The sequence below is a fragment of the Cupressus sempervirens genome, chromosome 9 (assembly GCF_028749045.1).
Source record: "Cupressus sempervirens isolate cs-2001-9-10 chromosome 9, ASM2874904v1, whole genome shotgun sequence".
NCBI classification, from domain to species: domain Eukaryota; kingdom Viridiplantae; phylum Streptophyta; class Pinopsida; order Cupressales; family Cupressaceae; genus Cupressus; species Cupressus sempervirens.
In genome coordinates, this window is record NC_143126.1 from 278130777 (window position 1) to 278152420 (window position 21644).

Genomic DNA, 21644 nt, shown 5'->3' on the forward strand with positions numbered 1-21644 from the left:
TCAAATTTGAAGGAGTCATTAGTTTTATTTCATTGGGTAAGAACTAGATTACATGGATGTATTTAAAGTTCTTGAGAAGAACAAGTTTGTGTTGGTTAGAATCATATTATATTATTATATTACTATAGTATAATATAATATTATAATCATGTTATACTATTATATTACTATTATAAATATAGAAATCAAGTTATAAATTTATATTCACTTAGTAAATAAATAAATTTAATTAAAAATTATAAGTTATTGCAATATAAAGAACACGAGTTAAAAAAAATATTTATCACTAAGACAAATTGAACCCTAATAGTAATATAGTATCCACACATTAATTAAATTATGTCTATTAAATTACTTTTATCCACACATATAGTATGAAAATTAGGTATTTTAAATTGGCATTATAAGTAAAATGCAAAAGCAAGCAAATAGTGTTGGATTAGTAGGTTTAATTAATAATTAAAGGGTTATGGGTTCAACTCTCACTATGGGTTTAAAAACTATTATATTTTGAACTAAATTTATTTATTATGAATAATTTTATTGAAAAGGTTATGAATTAACAAAAGTGTAGCCATAAAAAATCAAAATTAGAAATGTCTATTGTTTTTACTAATTACTAACAATTTTAGAGATTTAATAATTTTTATTTAAATTTGTAGGATGCCTTGTCGTCTAAGAAAAGTTTTGAAAATGAAGAGCAATGAAGAGAATATGCTCAAAATTATATGAGACAATGACGTGAACGAATGGCTAATGAACAAAGAGAGGAAGTAAGAAGTTTTACATCTAAAGACCAACAAAGAGAACAAAGGAGAGAATATGCTCAAAACTATATAAGACAGCGACATGAACAAATGATTGATGTACAAAGACAAGAAGAAAGGATTCATCGAAATCAAAATGATAGAGAAAGAAGTGTTCACAAGTTCAAAGAGCTATGCATTCTGTACAATTGAATGAGATAGAAAGACAACAAATACAAGTGCGCAATCGTGAATCAGTTGAAAGACATCATCAATCTCTTAGGAATGTTGAGGTTAGTTTTGAAGGGGTGAATTCTATTACTATAGATTGTGTGCTACAAACACGAAATGATAGAGTTCAAAATGTAATTAATGTTGAAAATAGAAGAGATTGAGAAGTAGTTAATGATAATAGAACTATTGAGATTGATTTAAAAAGTTTGCAAATGATATTTTGATGTGCACTAGATAAAATTTCTACACCAAGTATGTGCTACATTTATGAAGAGAGTTATCCTGCAATGAAGGTTGTATGGGTAGCTAAGGACCCTATTTGCAATCGATGTTGACAAGAGAGGAATGAGCATCGATTTTCAGCTTTAAACAATATGGATCCAAGTCCACGACCATTAGAACTTGCAAATTTAACACAAATAGAGGAAATGTTGATAGCACGTGTCAACCCAATACTTCAAGTAACACATGCAACTAGAGGTCGATACAAATATAAAGGGCATATAGTAAGCTTTCCACGAGAAGTAAGAGAAATAACTAAAATTTTACCACATTGAATAAAAGATTTGCCAATCATAATTGTTTGAAAAAAGGATCAATGTGGAATGAATTATAATTTTACAGTTAATAGAGAGAGGGTATATAGAGCACTTAACTATAAAATAAAACATGATAAGTTCTATAGAGATATTCAAATTGATGAAAATGCACTTAATCAGCTTATGAGTAATTTAGATGAAAATATTTTTGATCAACTAAATTCTATTCATACGGAGTTTGATTAAGATACAAATGAGTATGTATTTGTGGGTCCAATATTGGAGACAGATGAGGGAAACATTATTAATCACACTACATCAATGGCCTCAAAACCACAAAATGCTCAAAGAGAGATGGAACTAATTTATGTATGGGTAAATATTCCTAATGTAGATCCTAGATCACTAATTGATTGGCCAATAATTGGAGCATCTCTAGTGAATCAGTATGTTACTGAAGGATTACTTGATGAAGCAACATCAAGGGCATACATAAGAATTTTAACAAAAACCCTTATTGAGAGAGACATTGGGGCACAAGAAACATGTCATATGCTATTGGAGTTGTCATTGGTAGAATGTAGTAGAGTATTTGTTAAATTAAATGTTTCAAGAGAGGTATTCAAGCCAGTGCTAAAAAATGAAGAAAATGGTGATGATGGACACCTAAAACATTTTATTGAAGGATACATGGATAGACCATATGCAATGGTAAGTATCACACTTATAGATGCAACTAGATCTTGGACTTATAATTCCAAAAGAAAAAGGGATAAAAAATGGGAACCTAGGACTATGGCAACTATTGTAAGAGTGTTTCCAAGATTTACTTGCATACCTACACGTCAATTAGAAAAGTGGGTTGATTTTTTTTTGTCAGAGTTATTGTTGTACAAGCCATTTTGTAATATAGAAAGGGATATTGGACTTCATGATAATGCAATTATCTCAAATTGGGACTCACTCAATTATGATTCATGGCATTTAGAACGAAGAATTATTTCAAATGCAAATGAAAATCATAATGACTCTGAAGATGAAGATAATTTACCAAATGATCAGAATACAATTGAACATGAGTGGGAGATTATATCAAGGTTACATTGTGGACAGATTATAGATGCAACAGGAATATATATGTTAGGAAGAAGAGATATTGATAGACAAAATCCATGGAGTGTTGAATATTAAGGAGAAGATTACACAAATAAAGCAATAAATATTATCAAATCTATGAAAGAGAATGGCTTATTGACAGTTGATGATATGTTGTCAACTATATCATATGGAACATTAGGGGCTAAGAAAAAGAAAGCACTTGATATTATTATGTCACATTATAATCACCAAGACAATGTCGAGCCACTATACATGATAATTCAAGGAACAATTGGAATAGGTAAATCACATCTTATTAATGCAACTTGTCAAGTTCTTTATGATGCATCACCACTAGAATGTTCTCCTTTATTATTACTTGCACCAACTGGAGTTGCACTTTTTAACATTGGTGCATGAACAATTCATTCAACTTTAAGAATATCTATTATATATTTTGTTCAATTAGAAGAAACATGACTCACAAGTCTTCAAGAAGACATTCAACACATACATATTAATTGATGAAATGAGTTTTATTGGACAAAATTTGTTACAAAATATTGATTCAAGACTATGCCAGGCTTTTCCTGAAAAATCAAACATGAATTTTTGTGGAAGATCAATCATTTTTGTGGGGGATTTGGGACAACTACCTCCTCTAAGTGACAAACCACGTTATGATAGTAATGTATGTGCAAAATTGTTATGGGAACAGTTTAAGATAGTTGTTACTTTGATAAGGTGTTCAGACAAGAAGGTGAAAGTGAAGACCAAAAAAGGTTTTGCTAATTACTCAGAAATAGTAGAGATGCACATCCAACTGTAGATGATTGGAAATTACTAACATTGTCAAGAAAATATGCTTCATTACCTCCAATAATTAAGGAAGAGTTTTATAATAATATTCATCTATTTGCAACAAATGATAATGTACACAACCATAATAGAAAAAAATTACATTCACTAAGACAACTAGTCAATTACATTCACTAAGACAACTAGTCGCCCGTAGCATTGCGACCAAAGAAGGTAGCACTAATCTAGCAGGAGGTCAAAATGATGAATTGGATGTTGAAATATTAATTTCAAAGGATGCATGAGTCATGTTAACATCTAATTTGTGGATAGAAGCAGGTCTTGTGAATGGAGCTTTAAGATATATTAGAAATAACATATACAAACCAGGATATGAACCACCAAATCCACCTACATATGTTATGGTTGAATTTGATAACTACTCTGGAATTCCTTTTGAAGATGCATCTCCAAATTTAATTCCAATTTCACTAATACAGAGGGGTCACACTCATCAATTGCCCCTATGATTGGTTTGGGCACTAACAATTCACAAATCACAAGGATTGACTCTTTCTAAGGCAACAATTGATATAGGACCAAGAGAAAGGGTAGGATTAGCATTTGTTGCTATATCATGTGTTATATCTTTGGATGGAATTAGAATCTCACCACCATTTTCATATGATCGCTATGAAAAATTGAAGATAGAAAAGCAACTTGCCAAGAGGAAAGCAGAGGAAGAAAGACTCAAATATTTGGAAACATGAAATTTTTATGTAATGTATAGATTTTTGAAGTAGCAACAAAAATATGTATAGATTTTTTATGTAATGCTTATTGTACATTTGTTTGTAAAATATGATAGTTTTTTATTTTAATAAAAAAGTTATAAATTAATATTTAACATGGCATGTTGCAGATGCTACTAGCTTAGATATCTTATATACATCTATCTAAAATACGCCGAGAGTTATTAGTCTCAAGGTGCTTATCTATTCTCTAAAACAATTGAAAAATAGGCTCCTTGAGACTGATAACTCTTGGTGTATTTTAGATAGATGTATGTAAGATATCTAAGCTAGTCCTTTTTTGTGGAGCTTTTTCAACTATGTGACATAATTTATGCACTTAACAATTAAATGAAATTTCAATGTGCAACTAAGAAAATTAGAAATCTCATAGTGCAATCAAATTTTTTTATTATATATTTTTATTTTTAACAACACTAATCTTCATCTTTTAGTACATTCTATTTAGAAGATTAATTTTTCTTTTAAAATAAATTAACTATAAAATATATCTATCTAAAAAATTATACAAAGATTTAATTATTAATGATTTTTAATCATGTTTTTTTCATATATTATTTTTTATTTTTTGTTTAAATTTCTTTTTTTAATCTTATTAATTAAAAAAATATTAAATTTTTATGTCTCTTATTATTCATAACAATTGCTTTGATTGACTTTTAAAGAGTAGAAATTTTAAACATAGAATATATAATAAGAAAAATATTAGACAACTGAATCTAAAAATGTATTGGCAAAAAGACATCATAAATAAATTAAAATTTTAAAAAAGATTTTTAAAAGCTAGTTCTAATGATATGAAAAATTATGCACTTATCTATATATATATGTAAATTTTATGTTCTAGGGATTGGTTCTTATCTTTCCTTTTGAATTGAGTCATATTCTTTTTTCATTTTTTTTCTTATTTGTTTTGGTGTTTTGGAGCATTGGGACTATTTCTAATATCTTGCAAAACATGACTATAATAACCTATTTTAATAATTTTAAAATATTACAAAATTATATTTGCACTACGACAATACTTAGCCACTATGTGGCACTTGTTTTCTTTAGAAGTCATTGCTTTTATGTTTTTAAGAATAAAATGTGGAGGAGGTGGTCTCATGCAAAACCAATTTTACTGTCACTAATTTGAAAGATTTAGTGGAAAATAAAAGAGGGAAGTAATTTAATGAAACTATCATTGTTTTGAAAAAACAATGACAACCAATTTTACTGTCACTAATTTAAAAGATTTAGTGGAAAATAAAAGAGAGAAGTAATTTAATGAAACTATCATTATTTTGAAAAAACAATGGCTACTTATTTTTAGCCCCTCTTTTCTAAAATATCATTTTTCTCCATTTTTCTTTGTCTACTTATTGTATTTCCTATAGGCTATACTATTAATCAGTTGTGCTTAATTAGTGATTAAAACTTTTGATTTCAATTAATTATATGCAAGTATTTTTATATTTAGTTGTCACTTTTAATTTTTTAACTTTTAAAATCATTAAAATCATTTTGATGTAATTTGATTGGCTAATATATTCGAGTGTTATAGGAGCGGATTTCTAGGAAACACTAGCCGTATTAGGAGGCAACATTTTAGAATGCTGGTAAATGTTAAAATATATGTAAACTTTATTTATTTAGGTTAAGTATCCAAACATAAATCACAATAGTCATTCCAACAATCAATCTCAACTATTTAAAGATGTTGAAGTCAAGTGGTTAAAACTTATAAAATTTTAACTGATGAACCTTTGTTTTCCATTACTTAGATAATTTTAAAATCGTATAAATTGTTGTTTTACAATAATACATAAAATTTAGTTATAAAAGTTTTTTTTACATAAATATTTGTGTATATATATTTTTGATCGGTAAACAGTTGAAACTTTAAATTATATTAAAAATTAATAAGTATTACAAAAGTCTCCGTTCTGATGGGCACTGGTAAGAAAGAACAGAGAAAGAAAATCTACAGTCTAGCCCAAGACCATAGTCTTTTATTATATATTAATCAAAGGGGCATACCCCCCAAGAATACAATCAAATGAGCATCTTAAATTATACTTGCATTTATACTTGATGGATTTTAATAGTTACATTTCTCCTTCACTTCAAGGATTGCCACCTAATTTGATTATTATCCCTACATACATAAGAAACACCACAAACTAACCACCATACAATATTAGTCGTTAATTCTGAATTAATAAATATTTGTATATTTAATTAAATTAAAAAATTTAATTTAAAAACAATGATAGCTATTTTATTTTTATATTAAGGATATTAAATAAATTTTATTTTTTAAATAAAATTAACAAAATTACTAGGAAAAAATTAAAATTAGATATTTTATAATTATTAATTTTTTAATTTAATAAAGAAAGTGGTCCTAAAACCATAGGAAGTAAAAGTCTTACATCTCAAATATTAATAATAATTAATTGTTCATGCAAACATTCATCTCCAAAAAAAAGTTGTCCCATTTAATTTCTTAATAGGTTAAATACTTTTACTTAGATTTATTATCTAGGTTATAACAATGTCTTGTCCAATTTAAATTTAGTTCATGTAATTAATAAGTACCTTAACAATAAACTTAACAAGGTCATTTAAAAATTCTTAATTCATATTTTTTATTAACTATTTCTTCATTTAAATTCTAAAATTAATTTTTCTACTAATAATATTCTAAACACTAATTCATCATTTTTTAACAATTACATTTTATATATAAAAACAATATTATAACTTACTTCTACTTATATAATTATTTCAAACTTTTTTTAATACTATATAATCATTTCATTTAAATAATTCTTTATCAAACTTTTGTTCTCTATGTTCACGACAACTTAGGGCAAATACAAGCCACTATGTAACACTTGTTTTAAGAAAGAATATCATTTAAGCAAAGCTGCATAACAACATAAATTAAATGACGCTCTTCCACACTGTCTGCTTTCAGCCATCATCTCTCCTCCTCCTCCAACACAACTGAATTTTCGTTGGCTTGACACGTCCGAGATATTTTGGCAGGGAAATCTCTTGTTTCTTTCACACCTGCCGTATTGCACGTAAAGCAACCACAATGGCTTTCACCGGTTGAAGTTGTTCAAAAACAATTGCGTTGAATGCATAGACTGTTCAATAAACACAGGTTTCTGTCAACGCCTACTTCAAATTTCATATAAAATGGACGATCCGCACAGGACAGAATCTCCGAGACAGCGTTCACGGATTGGCTTAAACATTCGGCCACGGGTAATTTTTGCTGTTTACTGTCCATCAAAACTGGGCTAATGGTGGTTTTAATCTTCATTTGTAACACCCCGTGAGCACTAGCAATTTTAGCATTAAATTGATCTTAGTTTAGGAAGATTTTTAAAATTGTGAGTGCCTGCTGTTATCATTTGATATTATATTTTCTCTCAATGATTGTCGAAATAATTTCCCAAATTTGACAAATTTATTTTTCTCATCGTGAGATTAAATACTGCAATTTCAATAATCAGGTTTTGCTAAAATATGTGACACTCTTTTCTAATGTTAGTCAAAATAGTGACACTTAGAAGCCCTCACAGCAAAATTATACTGGTTATACATTTATACTGTTATTATAATTGTATAACACGACGGTATATTTTGTTGCATATTGGATTGTTTCTAATAGTGAATTGATTCTTTCCTAAACTATTCTTTCCTAAATTGATTCTTTCCTTTTCTGTAGTTTTATGGGTTTGGCACACAACTATATATGTATATGTACAGTTTTATGTAAATACAGGAATGAAAAATATTCTTCTTGATTTTTGATTTTCAAGTTGGTATCAGAGCTTTGAAGCTTGAATCATTTGTATCCCTTCATTGAACCATGGCTGATTTAGATTCGGAAATATTTAAGAGCAAATCTGCTCCTATTATTATTCAATCCAAAGGTTCATCATTCAAGGCAAGGATTCACTCGATTAAACAAACTACGATTTGTGGTCTCAAATCATGGAGATGCATATTGTTGAGAAGGAGAAACTCTTTTTCGTTGGTGGTAACTCATAGCCACCTATCGAGAAGGATGATGGATATGAGAAGTGGTATGCAAACAATCAAAAGGTCAAAAGATGACTGTTGATATCTATGTCCATAGAAATTATGAAGCAATACACTCGCTTACCCACCGCTCGAGATATTTGAAAAGCTCTTTCTAAGGCTTTTTATGATGGAGCAAATGAATTGTAGGTGTTTGTTTTGAATCAGAGGGCTTTCTCTGTCAAACAAAATGACATAACACTCTTTGTGTATTATGGAGAATCAACCGAGATTTTTGGTGAGTTGGATCATCGTGATAAAGTGATCATGGAAAGTGAGAACGATGTTGAATCTTACCGAAAATCAGTTTAGTGACAAAAGGTGCATATTTTTCTTGTTGGATTAGATGGTGACTTTGAACAAGTTCGTGGTGAAATTTTGAGAAAGGATCCTATTCCTGAATTAGAAGCATGTTATGCATTGGTCCGCCGTGAATCTGTTTGACGCACAACAATGATTGGAGAACCAGAAAAGACTGAAGCTTCAGCCATGGTGACTCGAAATTGATCTAATTAGAATGGGCCTCCTCAAAACCCGCCTAAGATCGCTAATGGTGCTGATAAATCCACCTACAAATGCACCCATTGCAATCAAACTAGTCATACCAAAAGTCACTGCTTTGAACTTGTTGGGTATCCAGAATGGTGGGATCGTAGCCGCGATTCACAGAAGAAGAATTCCAAGAAGACCTCCAGTGCAACGTTTGTTGAAACAAAGACAAAGGATAATGTTGCTGGACAGATCTCGGCATTAGTAACAACAACAGGTAATGGTGGTAACTCTTTAAATATGTCTACACTTGTTTCTAATAGTGCATGGATAATTGATTCTGGTGCTATGGATCATATGATGATTGATTCTAGACAGGTCTCATCCCTTAAACTGTCCTCACAAAAATTTGTTTCCACTGCCAATGGCTCTTCGGCCCTAGTTATTGGAGAAGGATCCTTACCTCTCACTGATGCTTTGAATCTAGATTCTGTTTTAGTGGTTCCGTCTTTGGATTACAATTTGTTGTCAGTTTCCCAAATCACCACTACTTTACTTTGTGTTGTAATTTTTTGGCCTGATTTCTTTGTGTTAAGGACATCCAAATGAGGCAAATGATTGGTTGTGATGTTAGGCGAGGGAAGCTATATTACTTCGACTTGGTGTCAAAAAGTTCGGACAAGCTGCATTAAGCTCTAGCGATGGATGGCTCTGAGGGGGACAAGTAGAAATCTGAAATCTGGTTATGGCATCGATGTCTGGGACATGCTTCCTTTGGTTACCTGAAGAAATTATTTCCTAGTTTATTTGCAAAATTTGATGTTTCTAGCTTCCGGTGTGAAGTTTGTGAGCTTGCAAAAAGCCATCGTGCTTCTTTTCCATTAACTTTAAATAAAAGTCCAGTTCCATTTATGATCATACATTTTGATATTTGGGGTTCGTAGAAAGTCACTACCTTGGGTGGATCACGTTGGTTTGTTACTTTTATTGATGATTGTACTAAGATGACTTCGGTATGCTTAATGAAGTCTAAAAGTGATGTGAACTTGTTATTTCAAAAATTTTATAACATGATTCATACTTAGTACAATGCACAAGTTCAAGTTCTTCATAGTGACAATGGAGGCGAATATTTGAGTTTTGAACTTCAGTAGTATCTGGAAGCACACAAAACTATTTATTAAACTACTTGTTCCAATAGACCTCAGCAGAATGGGGTAGCTGAGAGAAGAAATCATCACTTGTTGGAGGTTGTCTGTGCTTCTTTGATAGAAGCCCATATGCCATTATCCTATTGGGGTGAAGCACTTAGCTCTGCAGCATATTTGATCAACCGGGTACCCTCCAGCAATATTGATTTCCAGACACCATCCCAGGTTCTTGCTGAGGCGGTTGTTGCTCCAGCTGTCCCAAATTTACCTCCTCACGTCTTTGGTTGTGTAGCTTTCGTACACCTCCATAAGCATCAGTGCAACAAGTTATCTCCTCGGGTGTTGCGATGTGTCTTTCTAGGATATGCTGCTTATCAAAAGGGGTACTGATGCTATCATCCTCCAACCTAACAAATGTTTATTACATTGGATGTAGTTTTTCATGAAGACTCGATGTATATTTCCTCTGAGCCTAAACTTTAGGGGGAGTACCAGAAGGAAACTCAGACTCTAGACTATGATGATCACATCTCTGAAGATGTGGATGTTCACATCTTTGAATATGTAGGTAGCTTGGACATCTCTGAAGATGTGGATAACACCTCTGAAAATGTAGATGTTCACATCCCTGAAGATGTGGGTAGCTTGGACATCTCTGAAGAAGGGGAACTCTTTGAAACTGTTAATCAAGAAGTAGGTGAAACTTTGGATCAAAGCAGTGATGAACACCCAGAGACTGAAGTTGTGGGTCCACCTCCGTCCGAGTCCCTCACACCACACCAATTGCTTACTAAGGATGTTCCTGAAGCATCTAGAAAACAACTACCTCAGGGTCTCACTAGATGATGCAGGAGCATCCAGAAATATAAGGGCAATCCTGTGTCATCCAAAAAAAAAGTACTTAGACTTAGTTTCTGTTTCATGTGTTTTCATTTTTGGATACCCATTTGGGTCAAATAAAGGTTCCAACTCTCACAGTTCCACTATTAGTGTTCTGGGTTAGAGTTTTAATCACCTTGGGATACATGTAAATGCCGAAAAAATAGGAGTATGTAATTGAGCCATCATTTTGGTAAATTAAAAGGTGTAAATTGGTCGGATGATTGTAATTGTAATTTAGAGCATTCTAGAAAAAGAATCAGGTCAAAAGGCCCCACAGTTTGAAAGTTATCGCAGTTTTTCGATTTCTGGAGACATCCTAAGAATGCTTCAAAGTCAGGTTAGGGGCATTAAATGACCTCGAACAGGGCCGAAAAATGGGAGACAAGAAAAGCTTGTCCATAGGGCTATAGAGCGCTTTGAGAGCTTTCCGAAAATGTAAACGGTTCGTCAATCAGAGCTACGGTTCAAAAGTTATGCCTCCCGAAAGTTCGGTTACCGTTTCTAGATTCTTTTAATTTTGTGCCGACTTCTAATGCGACTTCTAGAGCCTTCTATTTGGTTGGTGGATGCCAACTAGCACTCTCTAGAATGTATTCCTAATCCTTAACCCTCCGGGGTCTATTGAAGAACATTTCTGGCATTGTAAAAGGCAGTTCAGAGTGGAGTTTGAGAGAAGGTACTGAGAGAAGAATTTATCTCCATATTTTTGCTATTGTAAGCCCATAGGGCATGTTTTTGAGTCTGTTTCTTTGCACTAAGTGTACTAGCATATTTTCACAGTTAATAAAATTTTTCCCTTTTCTGTTGTGTTTCTGTGCTTGGGTTGTGTCCCCATCAAGTGGTATCAGAGCAACTTTTCTTGAGTGTGTAGACAGAGCGCCGACTGTGAGGCAGTTTGCACTAGGACTGTGTGGTTGTGGGTTTGAATTAAGAAGATGCCTCCACGAAGAGAGCGTGGTGGAAGGGTCGGAGCTATTAATCCTGAGGAGGTTAGAGCCCTCCAAAGGCAGGTACAAGCATTGCAGGAGGAGCTCCGTAGAGGAACAAATGTTGTTGCAGGTGACGAAAGCGAGGATAACAATGAAGAAGAAGAAATTGGACCAGAAGGGGAATTTGACGGGGAAGTTCTAAATCAGACAGAGGAAAGGCTTTTTAGGGCCATTACTAAGTTTGGGAAAAGACCTACAATTGATGTGGGTGTATTTTCAGGAAATTTGAAACCTGATGAGTTGATTGATTGGATCAATGAACTGGAAGAATACTTTGAGTATGAGGATATCAGGGACCCAGATAGGGTTAAGTTTGCAAAGGCCAAACTAAAAGGGCATGCCAAAATCTGGTGGCAAGACGTTCAATTGGAAAGAAATAGAAGAGGAAAGGATAAGATCACAAGGTGGGATCGCATGGTGGACAAACTAAAGAAGCAGTTCATTCCTGTTGACTACGAGCTTGATTTGTTTAAGAAGATGCATGGGTTGAAGCAAGCAGGAAAATCAGTCTAGGAATATACAGAGGAGTTTTATCGACTTTTGATTAGAGCAGGGCATGCAGAAGCAAATAAGGAGAAGGTTGCTCGTTATATTAGTGGGTTGCGACCTAGCATCCAGGAGGAATTAAGTCTGGTAAGAATGACTAGTGTTGAAGAGGCATACCAATTTGCCTTGCGAGTTGAAGAGAAGCTAAATAAGAGGTTTGAAGGGAGACAAAGAGGGCGTGGTCAAGGAGGAAGGGGTAGTGGTAGGTAATCTGGAGGCCGAAATGAAACCCAAAAGAAAAATGAAGATGTGGGTACTAGCAGGAACCAGAGGAACGAGGGTTTCAACCGCTCCAGTGATCAAGACTTTGGAAACCAGAGAGGAAGAGGTAGAGGACGTGGACAAGGAAGAGGAGGCTTCCGTGGTACCTGTTCCCATTGCAATGAAGAAGGTCATCGTGCTTTTGAATGCCCTCAACGACAAGGAAGGACAGATAGGAGAGCTGAGGGTCAAGCTAGGGTTGCTCATGTGGATGAGGATGCACAGTCATCACATTCAGAGGATACAGAAAGAGGAGAGACTTCAGTAAATGAAAGGGTCCTACTAAGTGGTGAGATTGAACCAGGACAAAGAAGGAGTCTATTCCGTACCAGGTGCAAGTGTGAGGATAAATGTTGCGATGTGATCATTGATGGCGGTAGCACTGACAACTTGGTGTCAGAAGAGATGGTCTCTAAGTTGAAGCTCAAGAGGGAGAAGCTTAAGAGGGAGAAACACCCCCAGCCCTATCAGATTGCTTGGGTGAAAGATGATCATAAGGTCCTGGTAAGTGAACAATGTTTAGTAAAATTCAAAATTGGAAGTTACCATGATGAAGTTCTGTGTGATGTTATTCCAATGGATGTTTGCCATCTATTGTTGGGAAGACCATGGCAGTTTGATAGGCATGTAGTACATGATGGTTATGCAAACACATACTCTCTAACAAAGGATGGAGTTCGCCACAAATTGAAGCCCATGAAAAAGGAAGGCGAAAAGGTATGTAGCAGTGCTAGGATTTGTCTTGTTGATGGAAGGAAATTTTTAGATGGCATGAAACATCAGCGTATGTGCTGTGCTTTGATCCCTAGGAAAGATAAAGAAGGTAGTAGTGAAATACCACTTGAAGTTTCAGATTTACTAGGTGAGTTTGGAGATCTCATCTCTGATAATGTTCCAGAAGGATTGCCACCAGTAAGGCAAATCAGTCATTAGATAGATTTAATCCCAGGAGCTAGTGTGCCTAACAAGGCTGCTCACAGGATGACTCCTACTGAAACTGAGGAGCTAAATAGACAGGTTCAGGAACTATTGAGGAAGGGCTTGATTTGGGAGAGCCTGAGTCCATGTGCAGTACCTGCAGTACTGGCATCAAAGAAGGATGGAGAGTGGAGGATGTGTACAGACTCTCGAGCTATAAATAAGATAACCATCAAGTATCGGTTTCCTTTGCCAAGAATGGATGATCTTATGGACTGCTTGAGTGGAGCTCAGTACTTCACAAAGATAGATCTCAAGAGTGGCTATCATCAGATACGGATACGAGAAGGAGATGAGTGGTTAGTCATGCCCTTTGGATTGACGAACGCCCCAAGCACCTTCATGCGGCTTATGAATGAGGTACTTAAGAAGTTCTTGAGAAAATTTGTTATTGTCTATTTGGATGATATTTTAATTTTCAGCAAGACTTTGGAAGAACATTTATTGCATATTCGTAGTGTCCTTGAAAGGTTAAAGGAAGAGAAACTGTTAATTAAACTGAAGAAGTGTATCGTTGCAAAAAGAGAGTTAGTCTACTTGGGGTTTGTTATATCACCTGAAGGTCTCAAAATGGATCCAGAGAAGGTAAAAGCCATCTTGGAATGGCCTACTCCAAGATCTGCTACTGAGGTAAGATCATTTCATGGTCTGGTTAGTTTTTACAGGAAGTTCATTAAGAATTTCAGTGGCATATGTGCACGCTTGACTGACACAATAAGAGGGGATAGAAAAGAGTTCAAGTGGATTGTGGTAGCTGCGAGAAGTTTTGAATTGCTGAAGAAGAAGGTGACAGAGCAACCTGTGTTGGCACTTCCAGATTTTAGAAAGGTGTTCCAGGTGGATTGTGATGCTAGTGGCAGTGCTATTGGCGCTGTATTGAGCCAAGAAGGTAAGCCTATTGCATATTTTAGTGAAAAATTGAATGATGCGAAAAAGAAGTATTCTGTTTATGATCAAGAGTTCTATGCAATAGTTCAGGCCTTAAAGAAATGGAGGCATTATTTATTGCCAAAGGAATTTGTTTTGTATATTGATCATCAGGCATTACAGTACCTAAATAGCCAAGGTAAATTGAATCAGAGGCATATGAAGTGGGTAGAGTTCTTGCAGAGCTATACATTTGTGTTGAAGCATAGAAGTGGAAAATCTAATAGGGTTGCAGATGCATTAAGTAGGAGGCAGTTGTTGCTAACAATAATGCAGGTTGAAGTAGTTGGGTTTGATGAACTCAAGAATCTGTACCTTGAGGATCCTGATTTTGCTGAAGCATGGAAAGCTTGTAAAGAGCCTGTTGCTGTAGACAGAACTAAGTGGTTAGACTGTCTGATTCAGGATGGTATGTTATTCAAGGGCAGTCAATTATGCATTCCAAGGAGTTCCATGAGGGAAAATCTGATTAAGGAGAAACATAGTGGAGGGATGGTAGGACATTTTGGTCGAGTTAAGACCATTGCCATTCTTAGAGAACATTATTTTTGGCCTCAGATTTCACAGGATGTGAAGAAGTTTGTACAGAATTGCTAGGTTTGTCAAGTGGCCAAGGGATTTAGTCACAATATTGGACTATATCAGCCATTGCTTGTTCCATCAAAGCCATGGGAGGACATAAGTATGGATTTTGTTCTAGGATTTCCGAGGACACAAAGCGGTAATGACTCAGTATTTGTGGTGGTTGATAGGTTCTCCAAAATGGCACATTTCATTCCATGCCACAAATCTCATGATGCTGTCCATATTGCAGACTTGTTTTTTAGAGAGGTGGTAAGACTACATGGTCTCCCAAGGAGTATAGTTTCTGACAGAGATACTAAATTTGTGGGGTATTTCTGGAGGACATTATGGAAGAAGTTGAGAACAAACTTGAAATTCAGTTCCACACATCACGCGCAGACTGACGGCCAAACAGAAGTGGTAAACAGAAGTCTGGGCAATTTGCTGAGATGTTTAGTTGGGGACAAGCTCAAGGGGTGGGATTTGATTCTACCACAAGCAGAGTTTGCTTACAATAACTCTGTAAATAGGAGTACTGGAAAATCACCATTCCAAATTGTATATGGAAGTAGCCCAAGGACTGCACCAGAATATAGGAAGATAGAGCAAGGGGAAAGGACAAGTGCTGAAGCTGAAGAATTTGCTGAACATATCAAGCGTCTACATGAGGAGGTCCAGGCACACATTACCAAGAAGAATCAAGAGTATAAAGCTAGGGCTGATCAAAGGAGAAGACATAAGGAATTCCAAGTAGGGGATCTAGTCATGGTACACTTAAGAAAAGAAAGATTTCCAACCGGTACTTACAACAAGCTGAAAATGAAAAAATTTGGCCCTTGCAAAATTCTGAAGAAACATGACTCAGGAAATGCATATGAGGTGGAGTTGCCAAATGGTATTCACATTTCTCCTATTTTCAACATTGCAGACTTAACAGAGTATCATGATGATGGTGCAGATGAGGAGCCGATGTTAGAGCCATGTCCAATTCCTACTTCTAAGAAGGAGGAGATAGAAGACATTCTAGATCATCGTGTGGGTAGGAGTACTGGAAATAGGCAGTATGAAGAGTATCTGGTCAACTGGAAAGGACGGCCGATAGAGGATTCAACATGGATTTCAGCAGCCGAGGTTTCCCACTTGGGATTTCCTCTACCATTCATAAAGTGACAGGGTCACTTTTCATCTAACCTGGGTGTTTGATGCAGGAGCATCCAGAGGTATAAGGGCAATCCTGTGTCATCCAAAAAAAAATGTACTTAGACTTAGTTTCTGTTTCATGTGTTTTCATTTCTGGATACCCATTTGGGTCAAATAAAGGTTCCAACTCTCACAGTTCCACTATTAGTGTTCTGGGTTAGAGTTTTTAATCACCTTGGGATACGTGTAAATGCCGAAAAAATAGGAGTATGTAATTGAGCCATCATTTTGGTAAATTAAAAGGTGTAAATTGGTCGGATGATTGTAATTGTAATTTAGAGCATTCCAGAAAAAGAATCAGGTCAAAAAGCCCCATGGTTTGAAAGTTATCGCAGTTTTTTGATTTCTGGAGACATCCTAAAAATGCTTCAAAGTCAGGTTAGGGGCATTAAATGACCTCGAACAGGGCTGAAAAATGGGGGACAAGAGAAGCTTGTCTATAGGGCTATAGAGCGCTCCGAGAGCTTTCCGGAAATGTAAACGGTTCGTTAATCGGAGCTACGGTTCAAAAGTTATGCCTCCCGAAAGTTCGGTTACCGTTTCTGGATTCTTCTAATTTTGTGCTGACTTATAATGTGACTTCTGGAGCCTTCTATTTGGTCGGTGGATGCCAACTAGCACTTTCTAGAATGTATTCCTAATCCTTAACCCTCCGGGGTCTATTTAAGAACATTTCTGGCATTGTAAAAGGCAGTTTGGAGTGGAGTTTGAGAGAAGGTACTGGGAGAAGAATTTATCTCCAGATTTTTGCTATTGTAAGCCCATAGGGCATGTTTTGGAGTCTCTTTCTTTGCACTAAGTGTACTTAGCATATTTTCACAGTTAATAAAATTTTCCCTTTACTGTTGTGTCCATTCTGTGCTTGGGTTGTGTCCCCATCACCAGAGGTATCCCTAAATCCACATATGAACCCGAGCTTTCTAGTAAAGTTAAACATCTTATGAGTCATTATGCGTCTAATCATTGTTTGTCAGAATCAAATCAGTCATTTGTAAATCAATTATCTACTGTATCTATTCCTAACAATGTGCAGGAAGCCTTAGCTGATCCAAGGTGGAAAGCTGCTATGAATGAGGAGATGAAATCATTATAGGAAAATAATACCTGGGAACTTGTTGACCGTCCACCAGGAAAGAAACCAATTGGATGTCGGTGGGTTTATACTGTTAAGTACAAAGCAGATGGTACAATTGAACGCTTTAAGGCAAGATTGGTAGCAAAAGGGTACACCCAAACCTATGGGATCGATTATACAGAGACATTTGCACTTGTAGCTAAAATTAATACAGTACGAGTCTTGTTGTCTTTAGTTGCGAACTTGGGTTGGCCATTACAATAGTTTGATGTGAAGAACGCCTTTCTACATGGAGAGTTGTCTGAAGAAGTCTACATGGAACTCCCACCCGGTTGCATGATACCAAAAATACATAGTGTGAAGGTGTGCAGATTAAAGAAGTCACTCTATGGGTTGAAACAATCTTTGAGGGCATGGTTCGGAAGATTCACAAAGTCAATGAAAGCCTTTGGTTACCGTCAGAGCAATTTAGACCATACTTTATTCATAAAGAATCGACAGGGTAAGATCATTGCATTTATTGTGTATGTTGATGACATGATAGTTACAGGAAATGATTCCGAAGAAAGGAGGGCTCTACAAGATTACTTGTTCATAGAATTCGAAATGAAAGACCTCGGTCCCTTGAAATATTTCCTTGGGATCAAAGTGTCTCGATCTGATAAAGGGATTTTTCTATCTGAAAGAAAGTATGCCTTAGACTTGTTATGGGAAACCGGTATGTCAGCATGTCAACCCGCTGATACACCCATGGAAGAAGGATTGAAGTTATGTATTGAGTCTAATCAGGTACCAGTTGATAAAGGAAGATTCCAGAGACTCATAGGAAGATTGATGTACTTAGCACACACAAGGCCAGACCTTGCCTATGCATTAAGTATTGTTAGCCAGTTTATGCATAATCCTGGAGAGCAACATATGAATGCAGTTATGCGCATTTTGAGGTATTTGAAGTCTGCTCCTGGAAAAGGAATTTAAAATGAGGATTATCAAAGTGTGGATGCATATACTGATGCTTACTGGGCTGGAGCAGTAGATGATAGGCGTTTTACTTCAGGTTATTTCACCTTTGTAGGAGGTAATCTCGTTACATGGAGAAGCACAAAACAGAATGTTGTTGCATGATTAAGTGTAGAGGTAGAATTTAGAGGTATGGCACTTGGAGTATGTGAAGCGTTGTAGCTAAGACTTCTCCTGAGAGATTTGGGCTGTCCGTCTAGGTGGCCAATTCAACTATATTGTGACAATAAAGCAGCATGTGATATTGCTCATAATCTGGTTCAACATGATTATACAAAGCATGTAGAGGTAGATAGATTCTTTATTAAGGAGAAGTTGGATGAGAAGATTGTGGAGCTGCCTAAGATTCGATCAAAAGATTGTGGAGCAGTTTCCAGTCGAGTGTTTTTGAAGTTTTTGGGCAAGTTGGGCATGTGGGATATCTATGCACCAACTTGAGGGGGAGTGTTGCAATATTGGATTGTTTCTAATATTGAACTGATTCTTTCCTAAACTATTGTTTCCTAAATTGATTCTTTCCTTTCCTATAGCTGTTGCCTTTCCTGTAGCTTTATGGGTTTGGCACACAACTATATATGTACCTGTACAGTTTTATGTAAATACATGAATGAAAAATATTCTTCTTGATTTCTGATTTTCAAGTTATTTAGGGTGCTCACTCAAATAGCCCAAACTAGTTTGGTATCGTAGACTGATATTACCTTTACTTGAAGAAATGAGAATTTTGAATCACTCACAATAGACTTTTGATGGGACTGACCATTATATAGGTAATTTGTTATGCGCTATTTGATATATAGTAAATCTTCATCTGTTTTTAATATTTATTTGATTGTTAATATGAAATTATCTTTACCTGAATAAATGCGACTTTGGAAGCACTCATAATAGAATTATTTTGGTTATATATGTTTATTTTATATTTGATTGTTATTATGAAGGTTGTAGTTATGGATCTTCGCCCAGGAAAGGCTATACTCTGGCACGGTTTTCTATTATTACCTTTACGGTTTACCTGAAATAAGACTTAAGAAACATTCACTGTAGAATAATGTTGGTTATGTAGTTTAACTATTTATTTAGTTGTTGTTATTGGGGTCAGTTATTTCTTACCCAAAAGAGCCATAAGAGACCTGTCAGAGTTCTCTGATATTTCCCTACCTGTGAAAATGAGACTTCAGGAGCACTGGCAGGAAAATTATTCTAATTAATTTTAATTTAACCGATTGTTAAAACTATACTGCTTGTTAATATGAAGGTTATATTTACGGTCCCTCATCAGAAAAGGCGACCTAGGCTGGCACAGCTTTTCAAATAAAATTGTTAAGGAAAAATTAGGAGCTGCACGCACAAGCATGCACAACAATCTGCTGATCATACACAACCAAGAATGGAATATACAAAGCTCCAATCACTTAATATGGCTGGAGGAAAATCATCCATTATATATAGGAAGATGCTCAATATTAATTGAGATATGCAGAGGAATTATATAAGATAAGGAATGCATAGGTGATGAATTCAATTGCCATTATTATTTTCATTCATAATGACTACTGAGAAGAAGTTGAAGCAAATTTGTGAGGCTTTAGAATCATTCATTAGCAAGGGGCTTCATGAAGAAGCTTGCCATTTGTTCTGCTCTATTACATTACATGATCTTGATCTTTCCGTATTGAACTAACTGTTTGATGTACTGATTCTTGATCTTTATGTGCCTAGTTCTGCAATGAAACTATGGATTCTTTATCATTTGTATGGTGCTTTTTTAGACATAATTCAACGATATAGGTTCATCTTACGATCCCTGCAAGTCTGTTAATGCTTGTTTCAACCATACTAACTGAGAAGTAATTGATGTGGCAGCTTCACACTCTACTGCTGTCATAGAAAGTGAAGTTGTCAGCACTTTCTTGATTTCCAAGAAGATAAAACAGAAACAATACTTAAAGTATAAGTAGAAACAGATTTGCAGGGTACCTTATTCAAATCGGCAAATTTATACAGCCATCAACCTACTAGCCTTTAAAAGATAAAATCTCAATCCACAGCTCAATACACCTCTAACATACTTAAGAACCCTGACTTCTCTTTCATATATATTTCTTAGATTCTGCAATGAACCTAGATGCCAAACTCATTGCATATGCAATATTTAGACGGGTAGTAGTCAAATGAATCAAACTACCAATTGACTACCTGTAAAGAGTGGGTTCCATCATGTTTGGCTTGTCCTCTTTGGACAGTTTAAAGCCAAATTTGAATCAGTGTAGTTTGCAACCCTTCATCTAAAATCTCTGCAAGAGATCAAAACATACTTGCAAGAGGTCGAAAGCATACTCACAAGAGATCAAAAGCATACTTGTTTTGAGACATGAAGATTCCATCTTCATCTTGCCACACTTCCATAGCAAAAAAGCAGTGCTTCTGTCCAAATCTATCTCATCAAACTCTACAATCATAGCCGTCGAACAAGTTTATATTGTTCCTAGTGTAGATAAGATCATTTATGTAGAGGAACAATATAAGTGTGCTATCAATCAAGATTTTGGAATAAAGATCATTGTCTGACTCACTCACTTGTAAGTCAATCTTGGAGTATCATGTGCTGGGTGCTTGTTGGAGACTATATGAGGCTTTCTTCACTTGTAAACATGATCTTCTCTATAAGATTTTTCAAACCCTCTAGGTTGTGTCACATACACTTTCTCATCAAACTATTGGTTTAGAAAAGCACTTTGCACATCCATCTGATATATAGTCCAACTTTGGTAAGCTGCAAAAGTCAATACAAATTTGACGGTGTCCATTTGTTTTAAAAGTGAAGATGACTTAGTTTAATCAATACCTTCTTGTTGAGTTTACCCATAATTCACATCCGTGGGCTCAACTAGTACTTGTAAGACCAATGCTTTTTGAGTTAGTGAAACTCTGCTCATAAAAAATAGTTAAATTTATTAAAAAGATGTAAATTTTATGCAAAATGCAGTTAAAAGATGTATCTGTGATACACAAATTTAGAATTCATTAAGTGGAAACAAAATCTAAACATGCAAATACATAAAGTTATAGAATGTGAATTACATTGTTGCCAGTGTATTTACTTAAAGACTTAGGATCTGACTGCTCAACTAGTTGCTTTGGAATCCTTTCGGCATTTGCATACCAAAGATGGTGGATCTTTGACGTTTTTTTGATAACTTGCACCTTTGTTTATAATTTCTTTTGGGAGAGGGAATGAATGTTTGAGGG

At 35.0% G+C, this 21644-nt stretch overlaps 1 protein-coding gene across 2 annotated transcripts in view; it reads left to right on the forward strand.

Moving 5' to 3' along the window:
• The first annotated feature begins 7331 nt into the window (after positions 1 to 7331).
• Positions 7332 to 21644, forward strand: part of LOC149538520 (glycerophosphocholine acyltransferase 1) — a 131043-nt gene continuing 116730 nt past the window's right edge. For both annotated transcript variants that reach the window (XM_089799843.1, XM_089799844.1), the window contains exon 1: positions 7332 to 7488. In XM_089799843.1, coding sequence (XP_089655969.1) covers positions 7420 to 7488 — 69 coding nt within the window. In that variant the 5' untranslated portion in view covers positions 7332 to 7419. The remainder of the gene's footprint in view (positions 7489 to 21644) is intronic.